The 12,534-nt window shown below is 42.4% G+C and overlaps 2 protein-coding genes across 3 annotated transcripts in view; both read right to left on the reverse strand.

The window, feature by feature from the left end:
* Positions 1-12,534, reverse strand: part of rack1 (receptor for activated C kinase 1) — a 28,666-nt gene that overhangs the window by 256 nt on the left and 15,876 nt on the right. The gene's annotated exons all lie outside the window — the stretch shown is intronic.
* On the reverse strand, positions 128-12,450 carry ctbp1l (C-terminal binding protein 1-like). 2 transcript variants are annotated; one of them, XM_072439072.1, is made up of 11 exons: positions 12,285-12,450; positions 11,167-11,211; positions 10,920-11,049; positions 6,690-6,844; positions 6,475-6,619; positions 6,186-6,392; positions 5,893-6,107; positions 5,672-5,802; positions 5,470-5,597; positions 2,792-2,909; positions 128-2,714 (listed from the first exon to the last, which is right to left on the reverse strand). In XM_072439072.1, the coding sequence occupies exons 3-11, from the start codon at positions 10,978-10,980 to the stop codon at positions 2,534-2,536; spliced, it is 1,341 nt and encodes a 446-aa protein (XP_072295173.1). In that variant the 5' UTR covers positions 10,981-11,049; positions 11,167-11,211; positions 12,285-12,450; the 3' UTR covers positions 128-2,533. The 2 variants fall into 2 exon arrangements, with proteins under 2 accessions (XP_072295173.1, XP_072295164.1); XM_072439063.1 differs by lacking the exons at positions 10,920-11,049; positions 11,167-11,211; positions 12,285-12,450 and adding an exon at positions 9,045-9,243 and having other exon boundaries at positions 128-2,909.

The raw sequence follows: 12,534 nt of genomic DNA on the forward strand, positions 1-12,534 counted from the left end.
GATATGTGTGCATTTGACCCTGAGAAATAGTGACCGGTTCACACCAAATTTCTTCTGTTATATTTGACCTCACCAGTGTTGCATTGCATCCCTCCTCTCTCTCTCTCTCCTCTCCTCTATCCCTCTCTCTCTCCACCAGCAGCTGTGTATAGAGCTTAAAGAGCGGCAGAGTCGTCGGCCGAGGGGGTGAAATATTAACTGTGGCTTTGTAACCATACGTGCTGTGCTTTATCTGCGAGCTTACACACACACTGCCAGGGCAAAACAAATCTATCACTGACTGAACTTTTAAATAAGGTCAAATGGTTGGAAACTAAAAAAGGTGCACGATATTTAGGGGAATTATTTGTGAAGCGACATGATCCTGGCCCGACTTTTTTCCGACTTGTCTTACTGTGGTCAACTGTATTAAGGCAGTGAGTGGTTCCATGGCAACTTTAAAACAGCTACTTTAAGGGAAAGACAAAGTAAGGCCCACAATATTGACAATACTGGAAGAGGGGGGGAAAGATCAAAGGGGAAATGGGGGTAATTGCGCCGAAATGTTTCAGTACAACATGTAGAACACAGACAAGCATATCAATAAAATAACAATAAAACAAATGGATTCTTTTAACAGTGCACTGTTGAACTGAAAAATATAAATCATCCGCGTCAACAGCAAGAATTTAAGATAACTATTTATGAGCATAATCTTGAACTATGGGGGTACTTTTTAAAAATATATACTCATCACATGACAGAGGACGCAGACATGCTCCGCGCCTCCCATAGACTCTGAGGAGAAAACTGTACATCACTGGAAACTGACCACGACAAAATGGTTCAGGGGAAAAACGGGGGAGAGGAAAACAGCGAGATGATAACACCTTTTAAGCCAATAGCGTTTTTTTTTCCTCTAAAGAATTACCTCACATGCACTATAGTTAGAGCAGCTGGACAATGGAAGGGGGCTAAATATAAAAAACGGATCTATAACTACGGTTCTAGTAAAACAAGACTAGCAGAACACGACCTTTGCTTTCCTCGATTCTGTGAAGATGGTGGAAGATGGAGAGACATGTACTACAGTCAGAATATAGGTTATTTTTTTATTTTTTTTAGCTCTGTGCTAAAAACTTTCCACCAATGATAAACAAAAAGGGTAAAAAGGCAAGAAAATACACATTGGTTTTGAAGCCTGAGTTTTTTTTCAGTGACCTAGAGTGAACCTACAAAGATTCTGTCAATTCATTTCAATGGGGCGATAATGATAATGCTTTATTTTATCAATTAATCATTACTGCTACAAGTTCACAACCCTTCTGGTAAAGACTATTATTAAAGAAGTCATCTAGAAAATCTGTACAAAAAATAAAAGGGTATGCACGGTACATTCAATATCTGTTACTGAGGTACTAGAAAGGTGTTCCCTCGACACCAGGGCAACAGCGATAAAAACAGTTACTCCAAGGGATCTCCTTTGGAAAGACAACAGTTTGTCATCCTTGAAGGGGTTAAGGGAACAAAAACACACGCACACACACACAATCACACGCAGACACACGCAGACACACAACCACACACACAGCCTTTTGTCGATGAAAAGCCAGCATGCACAAATGTCCAAGCACTCACGCGGGGGGAAGATGGCGGTCGCATGCTGAGGGAGACGGAGGGGGACGAGTGGAGATGGAGGGTGCGGCGAGATCTTTAAATTATAAAGGCGATGGTTCGATCCCTGGTCACCCGTCCGGTTCCTACGCTGCGGCTAGCAGTCTGAACTACAGAGTCAGACGGTGCCCTCTGCTGCTGAAGAACCGAACTTCAAATGATTTCAGCTAAAGAGGCGCTGCATTTGGGTGGGCACGTTATTCACTCATCCTATGGCTAAAAACCATAAGTGGGCTAAAGCAAGGACGACAACACTAGGAGGCATCACAGGAAAAAGAGCGCGGTTAGGAAATAAGGATACATATTTAATAGTAATCTGTGTCCTTCGAGCTTAAGAAGGTGCCAGGGAGGAAATGGGGGGCCTAAATGCTGCTTGGTGGAAAATCGGATCTATAATGACTTTCTGATTAACTTTAGCACTACTCTCCCCGTGAAAAGGTTTTAAAAAGGAAACAAAAAGTATAAAGCAGTAACAGTAAATGTAGAAACAACGGGGCCTTTAACCTCAACTGGTCTTAATTCGAACTACTGGAGGTACAAAGCTAAATTCGAAATGCTTTTTCCTTTTTCCAAAAAAATAACAAACATTAACAACTAGAACCACAATAGATTTCCATTAAAACAACAGCCAATAAGAAAATGAACCAGTCCTATCACCGAATCCTTGAGAACAGTTATTGCTGACGTTGTGTTGGGGGTGAGGGGAGTGAGGCAGGTGGGTCAGGGTGAGACGGGGTGAGATGGGCGGCAGAAGACAGGTCACTCCAGGGCTCGTTGTGTGAGATACAGTGTAGATCACGTCAGGTCGGACTGGTGCCGTCGATGTGTGGAGGGGAAGGTTTTCCGGAGCAGAGGAATGTGCTGGCGCTGGCGGAGGGGGCTATTGGTCGGAGGGGATGTCTCTGTCTGCTTCGGCCTTGGTGGGTTGTCCCGGAGATGGGGCATGAGGGGGGTGGGTCACAGGGGTGATGCCGTGTGCCATCCCTGAAACCAGGCTGTCCACCCCTGCGCCAGCCCCTGGCAGACCCCCTACTGCTGCCACATTCAAGCCAGGGGGAAATCTAAGACACACGCCAAAGAACGATTACTTATGGTCAAAAGAGGGCACGTTGTAAGGTTGCATCCTCGCTTCTCTCACCTGTAGGACGCTCCATTGAGCTCAGGATGAACCGTGGCGGCCTCCATGCTGGGCCACTGAGAGGCGGCCATCAGGTACTCTTTGTTCACACAGTTCTTTAGACTGTCAGGGATGCGGCCTGCAGCACAAGGTTTATGTTAAAGTCTTTTAGTGTTAAAGACTGCATTTCCCTTTAACAACAAAGACCACAACATTGAGATCCAATTTTTCTTCTGATGAATTAGTTTTGAAATGTGATCAATCACAATTCATTGTGATGAACACTTAATTTAAAGTCACTATTAAAACCTAAAACATTCTAATTTTTAGGTATTAAGTATTTTTGCACATTTTCTAACAGCAACAGTATATAACTTTCTGGACGTGGCACATCCATGGAAATAGAAAGTTAAAACCAGACTTCAGAACATTCTCCATGGGAGACAGATACTGTGAACTATCGTAGCCAAAAGAACAGCATTTTTATGGGAGCAGGCAGGAGGAGGCTCCTCCAGGCCACGTTTGTGGAGATGCGCTCACTATAAAACGGTCAGGTTGCGTGTTTTTAGTGTAATAATACATGTATTATTATACCATTGTATTTCATGTCGACTCGTGACACTTTTCATGTAGGGATGCGCTGACACCAGGTGCTTGTACTCTGGTGTTGATATACCAAGAACCAATACAACTTACCAGTTGGGGATAACATAATAGCTGGTAATGCGTTAGAGTACTCAAATTACTTTTTTAGAGTAACGAGGACCGTAACGTGTTAGTTTTGTGCACCCAATCTAGTATCTCAATTTACTTTTTCAAATCAGTAACGCCTTTGGTTAGGTCTCATCTCATCACAATCCCAGAGCCAGGTTTGTTTCACAGCCGCAGAGTGGAGAGAGCGCTGCGACAGCAAACTCTTGTGTCGGGGCGTTGTGAGCATGCATGTGCAACTAGTGAGTCTGGTCCTCACGCCAGAGAGAAATAATTCAGATTCACATTGTGAAAAACTCCCTTCTTCGTTACAACCACTATTTTGTATCTGAGTAAATGTAGGGTTACAGCAATGTGGCGAGTTTGAATTAAATAAACTACAGTGCTAAAACAAACACGTTCTGTTGTGCGTCCGTGCTCTTGCCAATCCACTCATTTTGTTTTAGCATAGTTTCTCATCGCTTGAGGAAAGGCCTACACATGCTTATTGTACGGCGATGTATTGTGGTAATCTGTCAACCTAAAAGATAAATAAAGCTCAGTCAAACGCATTTACTTTGCTCGTTTGATATTTTATTAATTATGTAACCGTGTTCAGCAACGCAAAAGGGATTGTCGGCTAACAATATAGGTTATAAAATAATGTTAATTATTGGTAGCGCAGGAGTACTTTTACGAGTTACTGCTCTACTGTGTTATGAAAGTTCTCCAGGGCACTAACATGGTAACATAACAAGTTACTTTTGAAAGAAACGCTACACAACACTGCACTTAAGAAAGCTTACATAAGAGTTCACCATAAAGAGAGCACATTAAGCTCAGTTTTCTGACTGAATCAACAAAATCAGATGTGACTGTCACATGAACCATAAAAACATTGAGACGTGAATTGTGCAGGATCCAAGCCTTTAAAAAGGAATACAATTTCCATATTGGTCAAAAGGTGGCTGTGGTATAAGTAAGGGCACACTGGTACTAGTTAGGTCCATGTGAAAGAGCTTGTGCGTTTGTGAACACGACAGTCGATGTCTGAACCACATCAAACGGCGGCTCTGAGAGCGCTTAAAACAGGTGGTCTTGAAGCGGCTCCTCACACACTCGGAAGGGGGCTGAGAGAGATTGGCCCGAGGTCAACTGCTTTCACACCAATCTGAATCATGTAGTCCGTAAGGTGATCAAAAAAAGCGCTTGATAACATGTATTTGCATGAATGTGCACTGCAGATCAGCCATTTACTTTTTAAAATCAGCGAAACACTTCAGCCTTTGCACAGCCAGGTGAGCCTCTGTGTGCCACTCAAAGCTTTTAATCTGCCTCCACCACCTATTTTTGTTGTCATGGAAATAAATTCCTTGTACTCATAGAAGTAGACTAGTCAGCTATTATTTTGTTTGATTACCGGTAAGTTAACTCGTCAAACGTGTTTTAGAGTCTGCAATTGCCAAAATATGACTATGATTTTAGTACTAGTGAGGACCAATAGATTGTATGTGCAAGATTGATGGCATGATTAGCGCTGCTTCTCTACCTTCCGACTTCATTCAGATAAGCTTGTGCCTAATCTAAAAAGAGCATGTTTGGGCAAATTGGACGATTTTTCGCCGATTTGAGAACTCAAGCGCAAGTGTGCATGCGCACTCCCCTCGTGCGGCCGCACACATGCTACATGTGCGTTTGTTTATTAGCGCGACGGATCGCATCTTTCGTCTCGCATAGATTTCCATCTCTTCTGAGCCAGCTCGAACTGTCTTTCTCCGTCTTAATTTTGTCCAGTACACTGAGGGAACTATATTATGATAGATCCATGCGCTTAGACACAGGGAAAGGTGCTGCTCTCCTGGGACGAGCAAGAACGAGGCTGCAGGTGAGCAGTAGGTACGTTCTATGATTGATACGTAGCAGGACTAATCAGTCAGTGCGCGCCACGAGGAAATGACTCAGATTTGGGCCAAAATATCATCCATTCCACCTTTAAAGTATGGACTCACCGGTGATGGCACGTCGAACTTCTCTAGCAGCTTCTTCCCGGGCCTCGACTGAAGCCTGCTCGCTGTACCAGGATGTGTGCGGGGTACAGATAAGGTTTGGGGCATCTTTCAGAGGGCCCGTGGAAAAACTGGAAACAACAATGTTGTTAGACAAAACTACAGTAAACAACATTCAGACTTAAATTTGAGTCTTGATTGGCACCTGAAGGGTTCCGTTTCATGGACGTCGAGTGCGGCCCCTCGTATTCGGCCTTCTTTCAGCGCCTGAGCCAGAGCTTTCTCATCCACCAGACCTCCTCTCGACGTGTTCACCAAAAAGGCCCCCTGGCGCATCTGTGGCAGTTCAAAAACAGTTTAGCATCAAATGCGCCAAATAAAACAATAAAATACATATTCTGAAGAAACTCAAATGACTGAAAGCACCTGTTTGATGGTGAAGTCATTAATTAGATGGTGATTGTGCTCGTTTAGGCTGCAGTGCAGAGAGACACAGTCCGAGTGAATGAGCAGGTCTTGAAGGGTGGCCATGCGCTGCAGTCCCAGGGAGCGTTCCACACCATCAGGCAGATAGGGGTCATAAAAGATCACACCAAAACCAAATGCCTTGGCCCGAAGGGCTACTGCCTGACCAACTCGCCCTGCGGCACAAAGGGGAAGAATTAAATCCAAGTTTGTTCATAATGATAACACTGAAAAACATATGTACGAAAACTCACCTAAACCTATAATACCAAGAGTCTCTCCTCGGATGCGGGCAGCTCCCCCCGCTACCTCCCGGATCTGCTCCACACTAGAGGCCCGTGTGCCCTCCCTCAGTGCCTGGTGCATCCAGGTGACTCGTCTGTACAGGTTCAGGATCAGACATAACGAAGTATCTGCTGTCTCCTCCACTGACGACGCTGGAACGTTACAAACTGCAATGCCTGCACAAAAGTACAAGGAAGAGGGCTCTGTGCACTGTGCTTTGTTTACCTTTTATAAATACTGTATGTATGCACCTCTTACCTAGCTCAGCAGCTGCTTTCACATCAACATTATCAAATCCAGAGCCAATCCGCACAATTACTCGTAAACCTTTAAATTTTTCCAAGTCATCTCTGGACAGGGTAATTGTGTGATACAACAATGCAGCGACTGCTTCATTTAGCACCTAAACAAACAAAAAACTGGTAACAGTTTGCTAAACATTTTATCAAATGTGTCCATAAAGAGTCGGATACCTTCTCGTGTATTTCTTGTGTGGACTGGGCATCACAGAAGGCCACAGTAGCTACATCTTTGAGGATGGGCATCTCCACTGTGCAGTCGCGCCCGTCGAGCAGCGCCACCAGTGGACGAGGGTGCATCGGCCCATTGAGGATGGGAGGTCTGATACCTACGAAGCACACACCTATATCAAATAACTGATGCATACGGGGACCATAGTGACATTTATTTCTTAATTACAATAATTAGATTTTAGCAATGAATTGTGCATAACACACTTAAAGGCGCAATTGGACGATTTTTCGGCGATTTGAGAACACAGGCGGAAGTGCGCATGCGCACTCCCCCGTGCGGACTGATACAACACACGTGCGTTTGTTTATTAGCGCGACGGATCGCATCACATCTCTCATCTCCCGTAGATTTCAGTCTCTTCTGAGTCAGCTCGAACAGTCTATCTCCGTCCTAATTTTGTCCCGTACACTGAGATATAGATCCATGCGCTTAGACACGCGGAAACATGGGGACGAGCCACACGCGGCTGCAGGTGAGCGGTAGGTGCGTTTTATGATTGATACGTGGCAGGACTAATCGGCAGTCCACGCCACGAGGAAATAAGACTAAAATTTTGGCCAAAAAAAAAAAAATCATCCATTCAACCTTTAAGAATGCATGTGAATAATCTTTACACGTTTTTTGTAATAAATCATAATTGTTGTGACAATTGTAATTTTGATGAAAATTTTATTGATTGCAAAGGCCTGTGTCACATTTAGCTCTTTTTGCAGCATTTGGAGACAAACACTTGTATCGTCATTGACAATTGCAATACATCGTCTACCTCTATTGACGAATGCTACAATCTGACGATCAGAAACTCAAAGATTTTTAGGTTGATGGTTTGTCAAGTTAGTATATTCCATCATGCATTTTTATATCTAATAGTACATTACAGTCATTGATATTACTATAGACAAACATCGGAGCAAACATATTTACTTGGTTTATTGATCTTTCAAATAATCTATACGAGCAGCCTGACTTGAATCAACCTAAATCTTAGCGGCCATGACTTCAGTGTATTTTCCAGTCTCTCACACGGGGAATACAGCCACACTCTAATGAGTCCTTCTAACACAGCATCTCAAACAAGTACCAAGCGGCGCTCTAGCTAATGAGTGTGTGAGTGTGCGTGTTCAGCCTCGACTTTGAAAGTATCTCAAGAGTTCCCGAATGCAGTGGAAGAATTGTGGTTTATGATGTGAATGCCTACTGTATGAGGGAGCTCCAGCAGAAGGGGGTTGGGCCTGAGGAGGAGAGGTGATGCCGAGGACTGCGGGGGGAGGGGTGTAAAATACAGCGGGGTCCCAGTGAGGAGGTGGTGGGGGTTCATGGGGGGGTCTGAGTAATGACCTAAATTCTCTCGTCTGCAAGGGATTCTCTAATCATTTAGATTTTGTCATGGAAATGCATAAGTACAAATAATATTTCAGTCAAACTAATAATCATTCGGCTTATGCTAATTTAGGAAAGAATTCTCTTTAAGTCTACTATTCCATGTGTAATAAGATGATTTTTAGTCAAACACATGAGCCATCATATGCAGCTCAGGTGTGTGTGTGGGAGAGAGAGCACAGAGCAAAAGGTAATGGTGAGACCCCATAGACAGAAGCCGGGGGAGTTGGTTGCAAACCATGGAAAACAAATATTTGTTAACAGTTTCTCTGACGTCTGACTATTTCCCAACACAAGCAGAAAACAAAAAAGGCCAATGAATGAAATGCACAACTCCTATACTACAGCAGTATTCACACTTAGCATTGTGGCTAGGCTAAAATGCAGATGGCTGAAGAATGCTTGCTAGCTACATTCACTTGCATAAATGTACTCCCACTATGCAGGAAAAAAAAATATGTGGCCCTTCACAAAGACCCATGTGAAAAAGCTGCTGTGCACAAGTAGATCTACACTGGGTAATTTGAGTAGAGGACACGGGCCGAGCCGAAGCCTGCTACAAGCGAGCATGGTCGCCACACAATACAATTCATTCAGAGATTCATTCATTCTGCCTCCCTCTCCCTTTCTTTGCCTTGCTCCCTCTGGACACAGTTTGAGGAGGGAGAGGTGAGGGGGAGGGGCAGCTAGCCATGATAATGCAGCAAGCAGCAGTACTCCACCCAGACACAGCCAGACACACACACACATACACAGTTCCTTCTAACAGTAGCAGCTACAAAAATAGGCCGCATGCTAGACATAAAGGGAAACTACAGCAGCACCACACCCATAACTACAATCTCGCCCTTCAAGGATTACCAAATTCAAACACACACACAGCAACATAGAAAGCACATGAGTACGGGGCTAACCTTGCATTATGAAGTCTGTCAACCCGTCTTCCTCTCTCACTCACTTGCCTCGCTCTCCCTCTTTTGCTCGTTTTTTTCCCCTCCCTCTCTCTCACTCTGTCAGCCCACTCTGGGCTGGCTGGTTCCCAGCTGTCATCCACACCCAGACCCTCCCCCTTGAAAAGCCTCCAATCACAGGCCACGGCATTGTGGATTAGCCAACCAGCACTAACCTCATAAGCATAGCCCCGGCCTGGAGCTCTTCGGGTTGCTGTTGTTTTTTAAAGAGACAGCTGGCCCATTTTCTGTAGCTCCGGCCATGACCTATCACCCTGTCCTCTGCCTCCAACCAGCCTCCGGAGACTCTCCCAGACAGTTCCCTCCATTTTAGGACAGAATCATGGTGGATCTCTGGAGCGTGATCCATACAGTAGACTGGACCCCAGCTTTAGCAGCAGCAGGTGCCATTTACTTTAGTTTCCCCTGCACTTCCAACAGGTCAAATCCAAAACTGCCACTTTTATAAATGTCCGTTGGTCTTCTCTGAACTAGTCAAGTGGAGCCTTAGCAATAGACATCCCTCTATAGTTCACATTGGTTTATTACATGTACTTTTCATATACATGACTTAATAGATTTATTCTTTCCCGGTCCCTTGCATGGAGAATTTTAGTCTTCAGACCAGTAGTGAACAATTATGGAATCCAGGGTTGAATCAAGATAACGATTAATCATAACGTATCGATTGACATATTTATCGACTAATTTAGTTAATGAATAATCGTTATGTGGCTGACTTTATGACTCGGCCAGATCAGTAATTACATCCAAATAACATGGAAAGTGTGTAAAATGTTGATTTTTTTTAAAGAGTACTCTATCAAGATGTCCTTAAGCGGCATCACTTAAGTTTTATCTGGCTAAAATTTAGTTTTTAAAAAATCTAATTCTCAAGAATTTCAGAACCGGAACAACTATTCGATTTATCGGGGGGAAAAAAAGGGGAAAAAAATGCAGTTTCAGTCCTAGTGGAAATATTGTTCATCTCATTTATTGAGCGATAAGTCAATATAGTAATTAATGTGACAGGTCTATTCAGACAATGCAGTCACTAGGGCTGTAATTGGCAGTACACATATCGACACAGAGAGGAGTACTATTCATAGACAATTGTATTCTGATATTAAGGCCATTGTGAACCTGAAATACCAATGCATTTCATCAATTTGGTGACCCCTTTGCCACTGGTTTTAAAAGGATATTCATGTTATCAGGACACGTATTGTATCAAGTTCGGAGTATCAGGACACGTATTGTATTGTGAGGTACAAGAAAACACCCAGCTGTAGTAGACAAATTCCAAGATTATTCAGCGAGCAATATTTGTGTTGAAAATTACAAAAGAAGAAATTAGACATGCGTACAAAACTATTACTCAAAGTATAGATGTTTTTGCAGACTCATTGACAGAACAAGACAAGTGGCGACTAGATTCAAGCTCCCAAGTATTTAACAGTTTAATTTCAATGCATTTCGTTTCAATCAGAGCAGCCCAAGCCACACTATAAAACAAACTCATAGACAGAATTCTTTAAGTCTGTGGTCCATGGAGCGGTGCAATATAACGAGCCATCATCATTTAAAGAGACATATTTTGAGATAAATGTACTTGATTTTTTTTTTTACTATACAATACTTCAAATTAGTGTCCCGTTTAGATACTAATTTTAGTATCATTAGCATCTAATTTGATAGTATCGACAACCCTAAAATGTGTTATAAATTGAATAGTCTAAAATGTGTTTTAAACTGGTGGCATACGAAGAAATGTTTACTTAGCAATGATGGTACTGCTTTAGTCCCTTTTAAATCTTACAGATGTTGAAGAAATCTTACCCTCACAAATGCGATCAAGTCTCTGTCGCTTGACCTGTTTATGTTTGTCCATCAGAGCCATAGACTGAGCAGTTGGAAGCGTGGACACAGAAGAACAAGGCAGCCCCTTAACCAACGCAGATAGTGCCACCTATAACAGAGATGAGCATATAGCAAACACATTTAGCAAAATGATACATGACTTTCCCAGAGGTTACGGTTTATTACTATTTATTTCTCAAATAAAATATTATGATGTACAACTCACCTGAGTCACGTCGTCGTCTGTGGTAGTGTAGTTGGACAGTTTTTACTAAAAGGCAAAATGTATGTTCATTTTAGCAAAGGGTCCTTACGGGGTGTAACAAATAAGTAGTATATATAAAAAAATAAATACAATTAAATCAATTGTCATGCATTTTCAGGCATGTATGTTTACTGCTTTATCCATTATATGTAGTAAAAAATGCAGTAAGTGGCAGTTTTACAAAACTTTTTCAGTTTTTTTTTCTTTTTTTAAAACAAGGTTAGATGCTCGTAAACCTCTCAGTGTTTTACTAATAATTATCTTGCATGAGAAATAATATGAAAAAGCAATAAAATAACATTGTGATTATGGTCTTCATATAAAAACTGGGTTACATCAAAGTCATGGATTACACGTCATCCTTTTACATTTATAAGATCTTACTGTTCTATTACTTTAAAATTGTGTATTATTAACATGATTCGTGAAGTAATTTTTAGCAGAAGTATCACTTATCAGTGGAGTTACCGTTAACCACTTAACAGTTAGCATTAAGTGCTAGCTCGTAGTTTACTAACGGCAATTCACACGCATTAATCAAATCACTGATACGCCAATAAGTTCACAAGCTCAACCTTAATCGAGCAAATACATAATGATAAAAGAAACGTGCCCGAGTTTAAAGTAGTTTTAACTTGTTAACAGAGTGCTGAGCTAACGATTGGTAACAAAACAACGCTAGTTGACCCAAAGCTAACACAAACACTTGAGGATTTGTGACAGTCCATCGTTTCATAAAAAAAATGTAATAAGCTTTTTGATAGCATCGGAGTCCCACATTTACACGGTTGAATAGGTGAAAAGGTAAATTAAAGTTTACATGTTCTATGCTATCTGTGTTAGATCAATGCTAACAGTAGCTAACACCGCCGTTAAGTAGCGTGCCTCTGAGCGCAGGGGAGCATATCTCAACATTTGTTATCGGCGAGTGGCGCTACAATGTGAAATAACTGACCCAGAACATGGGAGTAGAACTCATATTCAAGGGATATATCAACAAACTACGTGTCTGAATTTAAACATGTCTGCATTTTACCCAGCTCAGTTAACGAATCTTGCAAAAATCGTGAGTTATTTACCGAGAATAAACTCTGAGAAGAGTGCAAAGACAGTGTGCGTGCGTCGGTGATGTTCCCTCTCTCCCGATCGCCATGAAATCACTCTGAAGAGGAAGTAGGCTGTTGTTGATGGGGGTCAGCCGTGAATGAAAAAGGCCCACTGGCCTGAAGGAGCGCCCTCACTTTACGCGGCGGTACTAAGAGTTTCAACTTAAACACTTCATCCTGCCATGCATAGGCTATTAGCAAATTATACTAACGCTATTTTAAT

Source organism: Eucyclogobius newberryi, unplaced genomic scaffold (assembly GCF_026437365.1).
Source record: "Eucyclogobius newberryi isolate DKJ021-1_F unplaced genomic scaffold, fEucNew1.0.hap1 SCAF_11, whole genome shotgun sequence".
In the NCBI taxonomy this organism is placed as follows: Eukaryota; Metazoa; Chordata; class Actinopteri; order Gobiiformes; family Gobiidae; genus Eucyclogobius; species Eucyclogobius newberryi.

Bases quoted from the DNA above. Each gene is read 5' to 3' on its own strand.
- ctbp1l (XM_072439072.1), bottom strand. From the start codon at position 10,980: ATGGCTCTGATGGACAAACATAAACAGGTCAAGCGACAGAGACTTGAT. The intron at 6,845-10,919 runs GTAAGATTTCTT...TGTGCTTCGTAG, and splicing joins ACTTGATCGCATTTGTGAGG to GTATCAGACCTCCCATCCTC. The intron at 5,598-5,671 runs GTGCCAATCAAG...TGTTGTTTCCAG, and splicing joins CATGAAACGGAACCCTTCAG to TTTTTCCACGGGCCCTCTGA.